Source organism: Salvelinus namaycush, chromosome 32 (assembly GCF_016432855.1).
Source record: "Salvelinus namaycush isolate Seneca chromosome 32, SaNama_1.0, whole genome shotgun sequence".
NCBI lineage: Eukaryota > Metazoa > Chordata > Actinopteri > Salmoniformes > Salmonidae > Salvelinus > Salvelinus namaycush.
This window is the reverse complement of record NC_052338.1, coordinates 8586953-8606061: the sequence shown is the minus strand read 5'-3', so window position 1 is coordinate 8606061 and position 19109 is coordinate 8586953. Positions and strand designations below refer to the sequence as shown.

The window sequence follows — 19109 nt, the reverse complement described above, 5'->3', positions numbered from 1 at the left end:
GAAGTCTGAAATTAGACCATTTTGATAAAGATCAGCAAAAATGACTAATTCAAATACTGAGCTATATTGTATGCAGCAAAAAAGGGAAATTATTTTATACTAATACAATTGCTCAGAGAAATTGCTTTTTATTTAATACTTTATTTTCTCAAAGTAAGGGTAAAAAAGTATACCTGTGTTCAATACCTCGCCTTGTGAGGATAATGGCACTGAGCCGTTATCAAAGAAAAGCTATGAGTTGGAGAACACATTGGGAGGGATCTTAGACCATTCCTCCATACAGGATCCTTCCAGATCCTTCGTCTGCACTTTATGGACCGCCCTCTTCAATTCAAACCACAGGTTTTCAATGGGTTTCAAGTCTGGAGACAGATTGCTGTGTCCAATTAACCCTTACTTTGTGGATTTTGATGTGTGCTTGGGGTTATTGTCTTGCTGGAAGATCCACTTGTGGCCAAGTTTCATATTCCTGGCAGAGGCAACCAGTGGTGGAAAAAGTCCCCAATACTCATACTTTAGTTAAATTAAAAATACCTTAAAAGAAAATGACTAAAGTGAAAGTCACCCAGTAAAATACTACTTGAGTAAAAGTATTTTGTTTTAAATATAAAGTATCAAAAGTAAATGTAATTGCAAAAATATACTAAGTATCAAAAGTAAAAGCATAAATAATTTCAAATTCCTTATATTAAGCAAACCTGACATGTACGAATAGCCAGGAGCGCAATCCAACATCATTTACAAATGAAGCATTTGTGTTTCGTGAGTCCGCCAGATTGAGGCAGTAGGGATGACCAGGGATGTTCTCTTGATAAGTGTGTGAATTTGACCATTTCTCTGTCCTGCTAAGCATTCCAAATGTAATGAGTACTTTTGGGTGTCAGGGAAAGTTTATGGAGTAAAAAGTACATTATTCTCTTTAGGAATGTAGTGAAGTAAAAGTTGTCATATTAATAGTAAAGTACAGATATTCACAAAAAAATACTTAAGTACTTTACACCACTGGAGGTAACCAGGTTTTTGGCATACATTTCCTGGTTCTGGGTAAAGTTCATTTTACCTTAGTCTGTTTCTGGACTTGACATAAGCACAGACAAAGGATATCAAGGATCTGGATGGATTTTGTATGGAGGAATGGTCCAAGATCCCTCGTAACGTGTTCTCCAACTCATAAAACATTTTAGAGAAAGGTTCAGTGCCGTTATCCTCGTAAGGTATTGAAAACGGGTGTCAATTGAGCCCTACCTTTTGAGAATATTACTTGTAAAACAAAATCTTTCTCTGAGCAATTGTATTAGTATAAAAATAATTTCCCAATAATTTTTTGGGGATACAATATAGCTCAGTATTTCAATTATTTTATACAGTCATTTTTTGCTCATCTTTATCAAGGGTGTCAATTTCTAACCTTACGCCCACTGTACGCTATAGTAAGGCAGTCAAATGACAAATTAGTATTAAATAGTTCTATATTCCCTATTTGATCAATCTAAGCATAAATATCTATTATATACACTTAGTTTAAGCTCACTTCAAATGCAATTTCGTCCATCAAACTGCTGCAAACACGAGCTACATCTTTCAGACATTTTACCAATCCTGACTTAACAGATAAGTATAGACTAAAGACAACACGTCTTTCTCTTAGATCCAGACCAGTTTTCTCCTGCATAAAAATACATCCAGAGCCTTCATAGAAGGTAAAACCTCGGTTAAAAACACACAGAATCACGGTGGATACTGCTTTGTTTAGCCACCCTACTGTTAATAGTAGTCAATGTCTCTCAAGGCATGCATTGGAATTTGGCAGTTTGAGTGAGGAAAGATCTGTAAGAAACCTCATCTCCAGACTACTGCTTTGTCTACCATCAATACTTATGAGGATAACTTGTAAAACGCACTATACAGTGTATAGTTTTGCACCTATCATAATGGTAACAGACTAGTAACTGATAATAGGATTGTAATACTGTACCATAGCACTGCAATTGGATAGTGGACACATCACCAGTGTGAAACAAGATGGCAGTACTGCAAGTGTCTTCTTCAGACACTTTTACTTGAAATGCACATTCTCTGGCAGAAAAGGCGTATAATATCATAGTACACATCACTTACAACAGCAACTTTCCTCTCGAACTCTAGTTAACATTTTGCCAAAGCTGTCATTGGTGAGTCATTGTCTCTTGATTTTTGGTTTTCTTGACATAGAATGTGCCACAAAAGTCATACAGAGAATAAACTTGACATTTAAGAGTATACTGAACTAACTGTACAATGGTCCTGAGCCATTTGCCAAAGTGGGGCACTTTCCAATGGTCATTGGAATGCCTCTCCAAAGCCTCTTGTCTTAACCAAACGGGTAAACAACACGAGTGTTTAAGTGACACTATCATTAGCACCAACCTCACACACTTCCTCCTCACACCCACCTCGGCTGACCCCCAGACCAAACACAGATGAACCTTGAACCTGCATCACGCTCTGAGAGTTAACCCCTAAGAGCACTCCAGAACTGGCCATGGTCAGGCAAGAGACAGCATTACTGCTGCTACCTGTACTGGAATGATGTGGGGACAAGACAGAGATCCCATTCCTGCCACCAACGACACCGTGACCGGACTCGCTGGTCGAGAGAGGGACATGAGGGAGATGCTGTGGGGAGATCCCATCAGTGCGGTCGGACCCTCCCCCATCCTCGCTCCTGCCAGCCGCCCCGCTCCGTCCCTCGCAGTGGGAGCGGTGCCGCATGAAGCTGTCGCGCCACATGAACTTCTTGCCGCAGCCGTGGCAGTCGTAGGGCTTGAGCCCCGTGTGGGTCTTCATGTGCTCCGTCAGGTGGTGCTTCATCTTGAACTTCTTGGCGCAGACGGGGCAGTTGAAAGGCCGCAGGTCCAGGTGCATGTTGATGTGACGGTCGCGCATGCTCTTGTGGGTGAAGGTCTTTCCACAGTGGCACATGAACACCTTCCCTGAACTCCCGCCACCACCCCCGTCCAGTCCATCTAAGCCACCGGCCAAACCCCCCTGTGCTGACAAATGGACTGCTCCATGCTCCAGGTTTGGCCCTTTAAATGGTGCCCCGGCCATACCACCTCCCATTCCTATGGGTTGAGAGGAATCTAGAGAGGATTGTCTGTACATGAGGATCTGGTTGCCTTGCATGTCTATGGGAAAGAGCTGAGCTCTGGCAGCAGCAGCAGACTGGACTTGGCCTAGTAGGGCTGAGACGGTTCTGCCACCACTCTGACCAGCGCTGTCATGAAGGTGCTGTGGGGGAGTCTGGTCCATTAAACCACTGTCAAACTTGAGGTAGTCTTCAGAAGACTGGCAGTAATCCATCTATGAGAGAAAGTGATTCAGTTTGGTAACGATCCAAAAATACAGAAACTGACACTCATTCCAAATGCACCAACTAAATACAGTTGTCCTCCTGATAAGTTTAGAATGGTAATTAGCCACATCCACTGACAAACATATTTTGCATCAAGGGTTTGACTAACCTGTGTCTCCATCTCATGGTCCGCTTTGCTGCTCAACTCTCCAGACAGAGTCCTAATGTTGGATATGTTGAACGTCCTCTCCCTCTCCCTCAGCATCTCCAACTCTCTCTCCTCTTCCTCATCTGGCCCTTCCTCACCCGACACCACGATCAGGTCATCGTCCTGGGGCCTCTCTGTTTTTACCACCACCCACTGCTTCCGGGGCATGATGCTGGGCTGGCTGTATGTGGGCCGCTTCTGGAGAGGGGAGGCATCCCCGTCTTGGTAGGACGACACCCCGAAGCTATCGCTGACTCCAACCTCTTGGTCCGAGACAGAGGCCGTCGGCTTCCTCCTGCTGCTCCCTCGCTTCCTATGGTACAGGAGCTCTTCTTCCTCTTCTTCATCCTCTTCTTCGATGAGGAAAGCCTCCTCGCCCCCAGAAGGGGTGCAGTAGCTGGGGGTTGAGTTCACGCCTCCCTCCCCTGCAGCTCCAGCGGCTGCCGCTCCCCCTCCGAAGTTGGTGTCTCTGGGGCTAAAGTAGTTGGTGCTGCTGGGAGACTGGCTCTCACTCAGGGACGGGCGGCTGGGAGGGTGAGTGGCCGGCTGGGTGTTGCTTCCCCCAGCTTGGACACTCCCAGCCCCGAGGGAGCTTTCACTGCTACTGCATCCAGGGTTCCCCTGAGCTCCCCCAATGACGCCCTGGGCTGCACTCCCACTCCCCGTCACCCGCCCCTCTTTGAGGAGCTCTGTGCACTTGTCCACGATGTGCCACATCTGCAGCACGCTGCCCACGGTGAGGTAGTTGACGATGTCTTCGCGGAGCATGCGCAGCTGGCCCGTGTAGGCGCAGCTCAGGACGCTCTCGAACGCCAGCGGGTCCATGACGGCAGGGATGGAGACGGTGGACATGTTCTTCAAGAGCACCTGGGGGGAGGAGGGGGTTGATGAGACAGTTAATGATGGTTGGCGACATCCAATGCACAGGATCAAAGTTATTGATGTAAACTCTCACTTCAGTGTAGCACAATCAGTGGCTGTTAGAGTTAAACTATACTGAACAAAAATATGCAATATTCAACAATTTTACAGATTTTACTGAGTTACAATTCATATAAGGAAATCAGTCAATTGAAATACATGAATTAGGCCCTAATTTATTGATTTCACATTACTGGGCAGGGGCGGAGCAATGGGTGGGCCTGGCTCCTAAGTGGGTGGGCCAACGCCCCCTCAGTTCATGAAACCAGCAGTTTACATGTTGCATTTATATTTTTGTTCAGTCAGGCTATGCAATGCACCAGCAAACAGAACAACAGACACACACCTGGTCGTGAAAGTAGGGTGAGGATGCAGCCAGCACACAGCGGTGGGCCTTGAACACCTGCCCCTGGACCTGGATGGAGAGGTCACAGAGCTGGCCCTCCTCGCGCTGCCTGTTCAGGCTGTCCAGTACAGACGCCTGGGAGCTGGGGAAGCACACCTGTACCACCGAGCCAGAGGGGGCACCTGAGCTGCTGCTGCTACAGCCCTGCCCCATGGACAGAGAATGCATCTAGGCTTTTGAAGAGATGGAAAATGTAGTTTGTGAAGGAATAATTCATTGCATGACGTGGTGGATGAATGGTGTATATCCTTTCATTTACTTACAAGTAGTTAACAGTTTTCCTGAGATGAACCCTTTATTAGTGCTTATTACTGCCTACAAAAAAAAAGTCAACCACATTCCCAAAACATTCATATGAAATTGCCCTAGGTGGTCAATCAACCAATCAAGACCCCTTTAATGTAAGCTTTAAAAATCACTACTGATGCTTTCTTATAATGCATTAACTCAAATGTATCTGAATGACAGACACCACCTTGTTTGAGACTCAAAAACATTTACGAACACTGTGGAAAAAAACAATATTGTTGATAAATAATGCAACAGCCTACAGCAACTGGCAGTAGACAATTAAAACGTGAGGAGTAGTAGTCTTTATTTTGCCACATGCATAGCAAAATAGCATATTGTAATGCAATTAGTTAACGTTAGGTAGCTTAGCACAGGCTTGCAGTCAAACAATCCTGCTAACAAGCCAGGAGTTGTAGCCAAATATAGCTAATAACAAAGCAAGCTGGTTTGTCAGCAGTCTGCGCCGGTGGACATCCGTTGAAAAGGCAGTGTTGTGAGTTTCTCTCATGACAAAGCATAGCGAGGTAGCTTCAAGCTCTCAGTCATGAGAGCATAATTTAGCTACAACTAAAATCTGCCTTAAATGTCTCTCTAGCTAGCTAACGTTAGCCTGCTAAAATGTATCAAGCTAGCAAGCTAAACACCACTTACCGTTTTAGAATGTGCACCTTTGAAACAATTACGTAAAGCCAGACTCTATCCTGACTAGCTATCTTCTCTCCGTTGATTACATATACATTTCCAATGATATGATTTGTTTCCCATCATATTTGGCAGACAACCCGTCATGCACCGCCTTTGACGAAATGTCAGACATACTGACCAGCCGACTAAAACCAAGCTATGACAAATACGACCTCTTGTGGCGTTTAGTCAAATTGGTAAAATGTTTATTAAACCAGAGAGGTGTATATAATGACGAGATGCTCATGTCTCCACCATAGACGGGAAGGCAGGCGACAAGTTTAGGACTGCATTTAAGCCCAAAGAAACGTATTGGGCATATTCTAGACATAATCTGGCGAGAGTGAACGCTCTCGCTTCGACTTTTCCACTCTGATTAAATTGTATCATAGGGCGGCGCACAATTGGCCCAGCGTCGTCAGGGTTTGGCCGGAGTAGGCCGTCATTGTAAAATAAGAATTTGGGATCGGCGTTCTGCTTGGCGGGACGCTTAAACTAACATAGGCTAATGTGATTAGCATGAGGTTGTAAGTAACAAGAACATTTCCCAGGGTTTAGACATATTTGGTATGGCCAGAAAATTTTAATTATTGTTAATCTAACTACACTGTCCAATTTACAGTCACTATTACAGTGATAGAATACCATGCTATTGTTTGAGGAGCATGCAGTTATTAATTTGAAAATGTATCAATAAATCAATTAGGCACATTTGGGCAGACTTGATACAACATTTTGAACAGAAATGCAGTGGTTCATTGGATCAGTCTAAAACGTTGCATACAGTAGATGGCAGCAGTGTACAAAATCTAAATTGCACCTAAACTACTATGTGATTTAAATGGCCTTTCTATAACATTTCAAAGATGGAACAAAAAAAAAGGCATGTTTTTTTCTTTGTATTAGATTTTACCAGATCTAATGTGTTATATTCTATTACATTAATTTCACATTCCCACAAACTTCAAAGTGTTTCCTTTCAAATGATATCAAGAACATGCATATCCTTGCTTCAGGTCCTGAGCTACAGGCAGTTAGATTTGGGTATGTAACTTTAGGTGAAAATTGAAAAAAAGGGTCTGATCCTTATTAACTGACTTACCTAGTTAAATAAAAGGTTAAATAAAAACATGTAATGAAGTATTTCAGCTTAACATCCGCAACAGATCTGGAAGGCAACATTATCAGACCAAATAACCTTAATTCTTAGAAGGGTTATAAAATCAGTCTCAGTTTACAGATGCATATTAAAAGCAGACTGTCAGCTGGTGGTAAAACATCCAGTGATGTTATGGTGATTTTTTAAAGAGGTGGATCAACTCTGATCACGCTCCCTATACTTAAAATGCATTTTTCAGCAAAAGGAGAGTCAACTTTTAGGCAAAGAAAAAAGGTGGGTAAACTGCATTTACCCTACACTACTGAAAACATCCATTAGGTAAAGTACAAGACAAACAACAAGCCTTACAAAATTAGCTTTTATTGATCTTTGTACATCGGATCCAATTGATTAAAAATGAATAATATGAAATGAAGCAACCAATACAAGGGCATGAGTTTAAAAATCACAATGTACAGACAACCACACTCAATCCTCCGAGGCAGCTTTGGAGGAGTTACGTCAGCTTTTGAGTTTCTGTACGGGATAAAGCTCTCCTGGAACACAGACAAAGAGTGGGAGGGTAAGCGAACGCAATCAAGCTATAACTTACAAAGCACTCATTACTCCATAAGCTTAGAGGCATTGGGCTGTAAACAGAAACCTTATTGGTCAGCGCGGCGATAACAATCCCAAGGTTGGTCAAGGAGCAGTTGATGGCTGTCATCTCACTGAAGTGGTACCCTTGGGATTGGCTCTTCTGCACCTGCTCACTGCCAGCCAGGTCCAAACACAGAGAGGCTCCAGACAGACACAGAAACAGTCAGGATTCTCATACCAGAATGCAATCAATCATGATGTTATATTTAATCTTTTTTTCTTTCTTAAAACTGCATTGTTGGTTAAGGGCTTGTAAGTAAACATTTCACTCTGTTGTATTCGCACATGTGACAAATAACATTTGATGACAGGATTATTATTTGTTCTCATTTAAGATCTCAGCCTTTGTGTAGTTGCAGATGTACAAAACGTAGACCACCAGTGAACACGCTTACATTTGCACGTGACGTCTCTCCCAGAGTTCTCGCCCTCAATGTCGAGCTGGAACACCGAGTGCGAGGAGTGGTCATTCATGTTGGTCCGGGCTGTGGATCGATTCTGGTTGGCCAGTGCGATCAGGTTGCAGACCTGGAAGGACAATTGGTCAAAATGGACACATTATATTAGCCTATAGAATAGAGGATACTTATATATACACACACACACACACACACACACACACACACACACACACACACACACACACACACACACACACACACACACACACACACACACACACACACACACACACACACACACACACAGTTGAAGTCGGAAGTTTACATACACTTATGTTGGAGTCATTAAAACTCGTTTTTCAACCACTCCACACACTCCACACATTTCTTGTTAACAAACTATAGTTTTGGCAAGTCGGTTAGGACATCTACTTTGTGCATGACACAAGTAATTTTTCCAACAATTGTTTACAGACAGATTATTTCACTTATAATTCACTGTATCACAGTTCCAGCGGGTCAGAAGTTTACATACTGTGTTGACTGTGCCTTTAAACAACTTGGAAAATTCCAGAAAGTGATGTCATGGCTTTAGAAGCCAAGTCAGTTACACCAGCTCTGTCAGGAGGAATGGGCCAAAATTCACCCAACTTACTATGGGAAGCTTGTGGAAGGCTACCCGAAAAATTTGACCCAAGTTAAACAATTTAAAGGCAATGCTACCAAATACTAATTGAGTGTATGTAAACTTCTGACCCACTGGGAATGTGATGAAAGAAATAAAAGCTGAAATAAAGCATTCTCTCTACTATTATTCTGACATTTCACATTTTTTAAATAAAGTGGTGATCCTAACTGACCTAAGACAGGGAATTTTTACTAAGATTAAATGTCAGGAATTGTGAAAAAAAAATAGTTTAAATGTATTTGGCTAAGGCGTATGTAAACTTCCGACTTCAACTGTGTGTGTGTGTGTGTGTATATATATATATATAAATTACCTCAATAGTGGTAATGATTCAAAGTGTCCTTTTATTTTGCCCATTTAGGATTTAAAGTGTCCTACATGTCGAACACGGGAGGTAGAGCAGTTCTCTGATAAACCTGTAGTGGAGGTTCAAATCACTCTGCAATATGTTTTCTTGTCCCATACTCCAGATACGTGCAGTGAAATGTGTGGTTTTTACAGGGTTAGCCATGGTATATAGTACAACATCCCTACAGCAATACTGGTATGCATTTGTACACACTAGTGATGTGCAGTTTTAACTACTTTTCACAGACTTGAGTCATGATTTGTTTTTTCTGACTGACTCGTTCATTTTAGTTGTTCGTTCGACCTGCTAGTGCTGGCCGCAGCGACTCCTACAGCAGGGTTAATAATACACCCTCCTCCAGCTCAGAGGCTCAAGACGTGCTCCGACCACCAACTAACATTCTGTCATATGCACGCAGGAAAATAGATCATGAGCGTAGAGAAGAAAAAATACATGTTTAGAACTGGTAATGGATCGAATGGTGTAAGGATGACTGCAATTCATTGATTATTGAATGTTATAAATGGACACAACTCCGTTCAACAAACTCAAAACAAATCCCTGGAGGGGCTGCAGTTCGCAAATGACTGTGTCCATCACCTTGCCTGGCTGCCCAGACTCCTTGCGCCGGCCAAATGCTACGCCACGCCCACAGACGCTAGTTTCTTTTCGGCATCGTGAGATGCATGTAGAGAATGACAGAGCAGCAGAATATTTCAGTGCGAGTCGTGAGGTTACTTTTCACAAGCAATGCATTCTGCCAAGAGTGGTTCACAATATAGTCCGGCTGCGGCCAAAACTAGACCTCGTTTCAAATGTATCAAGAAATAATCATATTTGTATGCTAAATGTAAACTGGGAAAAACGAACAAGAATCCGGTCCAAAAAGTGAAATGTTGCATGTACCATTTTCACCAAAAAGTGAAATGTTGCAGTCACACCAGATTCAACTCATTCCACTTCAATGGGAAATACATCATCTGATCAGAAAAACAGAAACGCATTGACACAGTAAACGTCAAACAAACAAGTTTAAATTCCCTGTTCAGTGTAATAGAACTGTTTCAGCTGAAGGGACAGCTACCACGCATACCGATGAAAACCAATGGTATCATCACTACCTGCCATCCCTGCTCCCGCAATTTCTTGGAGGCCTGGAATATCTGCTGCACGGACCGGGGATGACCTCACGCATGTCCTCCATCTCGCCCCCCCTCCATGGTGTAGGTTTTGCCACTGTCTGTAAGCGAAGCAGCAGACGTTGTAGCCGTCCAGGGCTGACTGCACCAGGAGGGAAATCTCCTCAAACACATCCTGTTGCCGTGTGGAGGGCCCAAACATCACAGTCTCTCCTCCAGGTTGCGGACCATGTCCTGGGTCTCCCTCAGGGTGGTCTGGCAACGGGAAAGAGTGGAGCCCTGCAGAGAGCTGGGTCTGGTAAGAAGAGAGAAGCCAGACATTGATCCATCAGACGCACCTAAAAATATATATTGGGCTGCAAAGGGGGTTCTTGCAAAGAGACGTAATGGCAGTGGGTTTGAATGAGGCTGGACAAAACGACTAAGCCAGACTTCCTCTGATATTTCTGACCAAGGAGCAGAGGCAAGACTGCCTCATTCAATACAGCTATACACCATTCATCTCATGTCACAACAGTCAAGGTGATCAGTTGTCACAATGAGTAGGCCTGCGTGCTATTTCACTTCTTGTGTGGGAGAACATGTTCTGTCAATGTGTTTTTTTGAAAGCTTTATTTTGGCTGGATTAAGTTTGTTTCCCCTATCATGTACGGGATTTGTATATATACACTGCTCAAAAAAATAAAGGGAACACTTAAACAACACAATGTAACTCCAAGTCAATCACACTTCTGTGAAATCAAACTGTCCACTTAGGAAGCAACACTGATTGACAATAAATTTCACATGCTGTTGTGCAAATGGAATAGACAAAAAGGTGGAAATTATAGGCAATTAGCAAGACACCCCCAATAAAGGAGTGATTCTGCCAGTGGTGACCACAGACCACTTCTCAGTTCCTATGCTTCCTGGCTGATGTTTTGGTCACTTTTGAATGCTGGCGGTGCTTTCACTCTAGTGGTAGCATGAGACGGAGTCTACAACCCACACAAGTGGCTCAGGTAGTGCAGCTCATCCAGGATGGCACGTCAATGCGAGCTGTGGCAAGACGGTTTGCTGTGTCTGTCAGCGTAGTGTCCAGAGCATGGAGGCGCTACCAGGAGACAGGCCGGTACATCAGGAGACGTGGAGGAGGCCGTAGGAGGGCAACAACCCAGCAGCAGGACCGCTACCTCCGCCTTTGTGCAAGGGGGAGCACTGCCAGAGCCCTGCAAAATGACCTCCAGCAGGCCACAAATGTGCATGTGTCTGCTCAAACGGTCAGAAACAGACTCCATGAGGGTGGTATGAGGGCCCGACGTCCACAGGTGGGGGTTGTGCTTACAGCCCAACACCGTGCAGGACGTTTGGCATTTGCCAGAGAACACCAAGATTGGCAAATTCGCCACTGGCGCCCTGTGCTCTTCACAGATGAAAGCAGGTTCACACTGAGCACATGTGACAGACGTGACAGAGTCTGGAGACGCCGTGGAGAACGTTCTGCTGCCTGCAACATCCTTCAGCATGACCGGTTTGGCGGTGGGTCAGTCATGGTGTGGGGTGGCATTTCTTTGTGGGGCCGCACAGCCCTCCATGTGCTCGCCAGAGGTAGCCTGACTGCCATTAGGTACCGAGATGAGATCCTCAGAGCCCTTGTGAGACCATATGCTGACACATGCACATTTGTGGCCTGCTGGAGGTCATTTTGCAGGGCTCTGGCTGTGTTCCTCCTTGCACAAAGGCGGAGGTAGCGGTCCTGCTGCTGGGTTGTTGCCCTCCTACGGCCTCCTCCACGTCTCCTGATGTACTGGCCTGTCTCCTGGTAGCGCCTCCATGCTCTGGACACTACGCTGACAGACACAGCAAACCTTCTTGCCACAGCTCGCATTGATGTGCCATCCTGGATGAGCTGCACTACCTGAGCCACTTGTGTGGGTTGTAGACTCCGTCTCATGCTACCACTAGAGTGAGAGCACCGCCAGCATTCAAAAGTGACCAAAACATCAGCCAGGAAGCATAGGAACTGAGAAGTGGTCTGTGGTCACCACCTGCAGAATCACTCCTTTATTGGGGGTGTCTTGCTAATTGCCTATAATTTCCACCTTTTGTCTATTCCATTTGCACAACAGCATGTGAAATTTATTGTCAATCAGTGTTGCTTCCTAAGTGGACAGTTTGATTTCACAGAAGTGTGATTGACTTGGAGTTACATTGTGTTGTTTAAGTGTTCCCTTTATTTTTTTGAGCAGTGTATATATATTTTTCCTTGTGCAGTTGGTCGGGGCATTACACCTTTTTGGGTTGTTGTCTGCCATAAAAATCCACCGAAGATGATGCTCGACCTGCACATTGTGAAGCTCGGCCTCCATGCTCTTTCTCAAGCCTAGAAGAACGCTGTGCTCCTCAGTGAGGTTGCATAAGGTCTTCTCCAGGGAGGCCTTCTCACTGGCTACAATGGTCAGCTGCTCTTTGACGCCAGACAGGGTAGCCAGCTCCTGCTCATAGTGGCTGCAACACAGAACAAAACTGGGTAAGATTGGCAAGCACACCAAAGGGACCTAAAGAGTAACATGTAGTGACACTATCATGTTATTATTACTGCACTACTGGCTAAACGTATGCATAAAGTTATGACTGGTATAGGACTCAAGAAAGGTGAGAAATCATGTCAGCTATACACCCACTTGTTTTGCTAAATCAACACTTACCTCTTACCTCTGAACTTCCTTATGCAAAATAAGTCACTCTTTCCTATGTGGTTACAATGCCCTTTCCCATGCCACTACACCCATTTTCACATAATGGTCTACCCTATGCATGCTCCATGGTACTGCTCCGTGGTACTGCTCCATGTACCCGAGCTGAGTGTGGAGTTCTTGTAGCTCTGAAGTCATCTGTGCTTCCGTCTGTCTGCTTTTAGCTACAGACTCCTTCAGACTAGTTCTCCTGGGCCACCGTTTTGACTTTACTCTGGTAGTTGGAAATCTTGCCCTCCGTGTCACTAACGTTTTCCTTTGAGGTCCCATGCAGGCAGCCGTGAACCCCCCCTCCAACAGCTGCTGTTGGTGCGAAGGAAACACATTCAACACCCTCATGTCTTAAGATATGGAAGAGAATGTTTGTGGATACAAGATACAGAAAATGTTAAGGACCATGTGGAAAAAACAGAGACTATGGTAGTTATCTGTTTTAGCGACGGATGCAATGGGCGGCTTCTGAAAACCTTTTCAGGGTATAAAAAATATATAATATATATATTACACACACACACACACATACATTGTGAAGAAATGATAGAAAATACGTAGGGCTGTCCCAGACGAAAAAAAATCTTGGTCGACCAAGAGTTGTCTGTTATTTCTACCAATCATGGTAGAAATAAAGGTGTATTTTTCCATATATAGACATCCTATGTGTTTTAATCAAGTCAACTATATTCACTGAGTTTGTCTGATGCTTTAAGCAAACAGTCTGATTAAATAATTTAAAAAGACACACAAATGACTAGCTGGAGTCAGGCCAGCAATTTATTTGATTGTGCTGGGCCAGGCATAGACTAGCTGCGCTGTATTGATATTTAAAAAGACACAGCGAGTGACAGTGACTAGCACCTGTTGTCTCTCTCTCTCTGTGCTGCAACGACCACCACAGAACATCAAAGTGTTTATCGCTCGCTGTCCATTTTGCTGAAGCTGCAACATAATTGCAGCCATTTCTGACTGGAAAGTTCTGTTTCCGAAATCCCTCATTTGTTTAGGAAAAACATTCCCTATTCCCTCAACCCTTGTCCTCTTTACGTGACACATGTATGCATCGTATGCACGAGACCAAAGACCTATTCACACGGGACTAGTGTTAATAGAGAACGTTGGTTGTCATTATTACTCCAGAATGTCCGTTATTCCATAGGACGATTTGGACGGGATTAGTGTTTTTTCTTCTCCAAAACTGCCCCATGTAATCCTTTATTTTCCTCCAATAAATGGACAGTTATGACGGAAGCCTGGAGGTTTTTATTCTAGGCGTGAAGATACAGTATTTCAACATTTTCAGGTGATGGGGCCACACTGATAACTCTAGCTTGGATCCCAAGTTTCTAATCTAAACCAAACCATCTTTCCTATAGTGTCGCCATAACATTTGAATTGAGGAAGTGTGATCATAATCATTAGGATATTTTAGCGACCTACAGTACGTCCTAAATATCCCCCCAGCCTTCAGATGCGAGCTAAACGGTGCAATTACACTTGAGATGCATTTTAAGGCTATGGATGAGAAGGTTAACTTATCATTTCCAAACGTTTAGGTCAGTTGTATTCTTCTGCTTTGCAATCTATTAAACAGCAAGGATTGCATTAAATAGGCTCAATATTATTTTCTGATACATTTGGTAATATTCAATTCATACGCACAAAACATATAAACAATAGCATTCACTGTGAAAGTTTATAGGCTACATGTAAGCTTACACCTGTCAAACTCAGACATTTCACTCAAAAAACTGGGATGTTGATTCGCACTCCATACTGCCCTTTCCCACCTGGACAAAAGGAACAGCTATGTGAGAATGCTGTTCACTGACTACAGCACAGCGTTAGTGCCCACGAAGCTCATAACTAAGCTAAAGACCCTGGGACTAAACACCTCCCTCTGCAACTGGATCCTGGACTTCCTGATGGGCCACCCCCAAGTGGTAAGGGTAGGCAACAACCCGTCTGCCACGCTGATCTTCAACATCGGGGCCCTTCAGGGGTCTGTACTTAGTCCCATCATGTACTCCTTGGCCAAACAAGACTCCAAAACCATTATTACGTTTGCTGACGACACAACAGTGGTAGGCCTAATCACCGACAACGATGAGACAGCCTATAGTGAGGAGGTCAGAGACCTGGCAGTGTGGTGCCAGGACAACAACCTCTCCCTCAATGTGAGCAAGACAAAGGAGCTGAACATGGACTACAGGAAAAGGCGGGCCGAACAGACCCCCATTAACATCGAAGGGACTGTAGTGGAGCGGTTCGAGAGTTTCAAGTTCCTTGGTGTCCACATCACCAACGAACTATCATGGTCCAAACACACCAAGACAGTTGTGAAGAGGGCACGACAACACCTTTTCCCGCTCAGGAGACTGAAAAGATTTGGCACGGGTCCCCAGATTCTCAAAAAGTTCTAGAGCTGCACCAGAGAGAATCCTGACCGGTTGCATCACCGCCTGGTATGGCAACTGCTCGGCATCTGACCGTAAGGTGCTATAGAGGGTAGTGCGTATGGCCCAGTACAATCCTGGGGCCAAGCCTCCTTCCATCCAGGACCTATAAATTAGGCGTGTCAGAGGAAAGCTCAAAAAAATGTCCAGAGACTCCAGTCACCCAAGTCATAGACTGTTCTCTGCTACCGCACGGCAAGCGGTACCGGAGCGCCAAGTCTAGGACCAAAAGGCTCCTCAATAGCCTCTACCCCCAAGCCACAAGACTGCTGAACAATTAAATCAAATGGCCACAGGACTATTTACATTTGATTTGAACGGATGATCTCTCCGCATGTATGGTTCCCACCGTGAAGCATGGAGGTTTGATGGTGCTTTGCCGGTGACACTGTCAGTGATTTATTTAGAATTCAATGCACACTTAACCAGCATGGCTACCACAGCATTCTGCAGCGATGCGCCATCCCATCTGGTTTATGCTTTGTGGGACTATAATTTGTTTTTCAACAGGACAATGAGGCAACACACCTCCAGGCTGTGTAAGGGCTATTCGACCAAGAAGGAGAGTGATGGAGTGCCGCATCAGATGACCTGGCCTCCACAATCACCCAACCTCAACCCAATTGAGATGGTTTGGGATGAGTTGGACCACAGAGTGAAGGAAAAGTAGCCAACAAGTGCTCACTATATGTGGGTACTCCTTCAAGACTGTTGGAAAAGCATTCCAGATGAAGCTGGTTGAGAGAATGCCAAGAGTGTGCAAAGCTGTCATCAAGGCAAACTTTGAAGAATCTAAAATATATTTCGATTTGTTTAACAATTGTTTGCTTACTACATGATTCCATGTGTTATTAGATAATAGTGAAGACATCAAAACTGTTCTACAATGTAGAAAATAGTAAAATTAAAGAAAAACCCTTGAATGAGTAGGTGTGTCCAAACTTGATTGGTACTGTATGTCCGTGGACATTGAAATCAAGGCCGGTCTGGACCGCACCAAGATTTAACCAATCATAGATGTCTATCTTTGGTTCAGATTTGGTCCGGACAAAAAAACAATGTCAGTGGAAATCAAGACCGGTCCGGAACTGCACCAAAAGAAGACATTGGTAAGTGCTTACAGTGTTGCCTGAAATGTTATTTTATGAATGCTCATCTATGTGGTTAGCCTACAGTTTGTAAAACACCAAAAAAACTATGTCCAGACAGGACCAAAAAAAGATATTCAAAAGAAGTCTGCCCTTGCTTACTAGGGTGTAGCCTGCCATGTCGGCCCAGGATGGAATTTTATGAATGCCCATCCATGTAGTAGGTCCACCATTTGTAAAAACAGGCCATTTCATTGGCTTTATTAGTCCTGATTCTTGTGACTAATCAATTTGGCCAATTAAGCACTGAATATCAGCTTCATCAGGAAATATCACGAGCCTATTTGCAATGTGTTTACACAGAAGTATTTCCTTTTTCGCTATAATCACTTTGTCAAAAAATGTACAGATACTAAACATCTAACCACTGATCATTACAATGGGGTGAAACTCCTGGTCAACAGTTATGATTGTCCATTCCATAACGACCATATTACTTTGACCTGTCCTGTTTTTAGGATATATTGCTTTGTTAAAACATGCCAGCTCATTTTTTATTTGACCGAGCGCCATTTAGGTTAGGCTATTTGATCGGAAAAACCTGCATGATGTAAAATAGTAGGTTTTATGTGTTGTTGGTGTGTCTTGGTCAGTTTAACACAGAAAATGCCGCCCTTGTCAATCTGCCGCCACAGGCGGTCGCCTAATCCTGCCTAATGTGCGGACAAGCCGTTCTTATAGCATATCATAATCACATCAATAAATTGGTTATAAACTCTAAACACCGTAACACGTGAGCCAAATTCATGCAGAGAACGTGACAAATGAACTAGAAACGGGGTAATGTTTACTGGTTGCTCAGGAGGTAAAGTCAGATGTGAGGAATACATTTGACTAGTTGTAGAAAATACTGGAGAAATAAGTTAAGGAGCAAGCGCTGTGTGGATATTATGTGTGCGAAACAGGTGCTGTATAGATTACAATATCATTTCTGACCATTTGGAACAATGTACACAACACTAAATAAAGTTTAAGTATACCAGAGAGTCTGTTGTCACATTTTGTTTTGTTAAGCCTGAATTACAGCAAAGACTAAAAACAGTCGCATTCATTTATGAATGCAATTTCCGAAATGGAACGAATTATTCAAGGTTGACTTTATATTAAAACTAAAATGCTTGATTGCAATTCAAAGTCATGAATGACTTGTATGCTGTGTGATGACATGAACGAAGGAATGATTGATACAGTAGCCTATAGAAGTATTGAAATGTAGGCCTAAGTAAGTTACGGTATTAAGACTAGACAGGATGTGCTTTTAGGCCTACAGCTCGATGGTGGTTATACAAGGCTGCCTACTAATGACAATGACATTACTATAATATTAATAAAGTAATAACAATAAGGAGATCAAGAAAAAGGAGCATTATTTTTATAAATATTAATTTCCCAACAATTTTGAACAGTGTAAACACTAAATAATTATTAATAATAGCAGTGAAGCTGTTCTAACAAAAGCCTTTATTACAGCAAAGCAAAGATTACAAACAGCTGAATTTGTGAAATTGTTTACTTGACATGTCGTTGCACGAGGCTTGGTGCTCACGAAATCAGTAGGCTATTAAACCAAGTCAAACAGGCAACAGAGGCAGGATCTGTCTTATTGTCTGTAGACATGTTGATGATTTATAAAGCCAGGCACAAATAATATTGTTTCTATTAGTGTTGCACCATTTCTTATGTAATATAACCAAAAAAACGTAAAAATCCAAATAACTTCACAGATCTTCATTGTAAAAGATTTTAACACTGTTTCCTATGCTACGACCTGTGGAACAGTCGTTAAGACACTAACAGCTTACAGGTGGTAGGCAATTAAGGTCACAGTTATGAAAACTTAGGACACTAAAGAGGCCTTTCTACTGACTCTGAAAAACACCAAAAGTATCTGCGTGAACATGCCTTAGGCATGCTGCAAGGAGGCATGAGGACTGCAGATGTGGCCAGGGCAATAAATTGCAATGTCTGTACACTGAGGCGCCAAAGACAGCACTACAGGGAGACAGGACGGACAGCTGATCGTCCTCGCAGTGGCAGACCACGTGTAACAACAGCTGCACAGGATTGGTACATCCGAACATCACACCTGCGGGACAGGTACAGGATTGCAACAACAACTACCCGAGTTACACCAGGAACGCACAATCCCTCCATCAATGCTCAGATTGTCCCCAATAGGCTGAGAGAGGCTGGACTGAGGGCTTGTAGGCCTGTTGTAAGGCAAGTCCAGACATCACCGGCAATAACGTCGCCTATGGGCACAAACCCACCGTCGCTGGACCAGACAGGACTGGCAAAAAGTGCTCTTCACTAACGAGTCGCGGTTTTGTCTCACCAGGGGTGATGGTCGGATTCGCGTTTATCGTCGAAGTAATGAGCGTTACACCGAGGCCTGTACTCTGGAGCAGGATCGATTTGGAGGTGGAGGGTCCGTCATGGTCTGGGGCGGTGTGTCACAGCATCATCGGACTGAGCTTGTTGTCATTGCAGGCAATCTCAATGCTGTGCGTTACAAAGACATCCTCCTCCCTCAAGTGGTACCCTTCCTGCAGGCTCATCCTGACATGACCCTCCAGCATGACAATGCCACCAGCCA

The 19109-nt window shown here is 43.8% G+C and overlaps 2 protein-coding genes across 3 annotated transcripts in view; both read right to left on the bottom strand.

Annotated features, from left to right (window-relative positions):
- Window positions 1–941: 941 nt before the first annotated feature.
- Window positions 942–5037, bottom strand: LOC120026797 (zinc finger and BTB domain-containing protein 22-like). The gene is made up of 3 exons (XM_038971514.1): window positions 4810–5037; window positions 3504–4409; window positions 942–3342 (listed from the first exon to the last, which is right to left on the bottom strand). Exons 1-3 carry the CDS (start codon window positions 5035–5037, stop codon window positions 2380–2382), a joined length of 2097 nt encoding a protein of 698 aa, XP_038827442.1. The 3' UTR covers window positions 942–2379.
- A 2278-nt stretch (window positions 5038–7315) lies between these two features.
- The window catches only part of LOC120026918 (carboxy-terminal kinesin 2-like), a 17472-nt gene continuing 5678 nt past the window's right edge, over window positions 7316–19109 (bottom strand). The window contains exons 4-8 of one of the 2 annotated variants that reach the window (XR_005473250.1): window positions 12868–13218; window positions 12452–12667; window positions 10163–10475; window positions 7608–8131; window positions 7316–7500 (exon numbers count right to left, since the gene is read on the bottom strand). Coding sequence is in view for 1 of the 2 variants with exons in the window: in XM_038971669.1 (XP_038827597.1) it covers window positions 7324–7500; window positions 7608–7744; window positions 7999–8131 (447 nt within the window). In the remaining variant the exon portion in view is untranslated. The remainder of the gene's footprint in view (window positions 7501–7607; window positions 8132–10162; window positions 10476–12451; window positions 12668–12867; window positions 13219–19109) is intronic. The other variant, XM_038971669.1, reaches the window with a different exon arrangement.

What these genes read in the sequence shown, in the direction of transcription:
- LOC120026797 (XM_038971514.1), bottom strand. Translation starts at nt 5,037, where the DNA reads ATGCATTCTCTGTCCATGGGGCAGGGCTGTAGCAGCAGCAGCTCAGGT. An exon ending in CACCCTACTTTCACGACCAG is followed by an intron (nt 4,410 to 4,809) that starts GTGTGTGTCTGT and finishes TCCTCCCCCCAG; the next exon opens with GTGCTCTTGAAGAACATGTC. An exon ending in ACCATGAGATGGAGACACAG is followed by an intron (nt 3,343 to 3,503) that starts GTTAGTCAAACC and finishes TTTCTCTCATAG; the next exon opens with ATGGATTACTGCCAGTCTTC.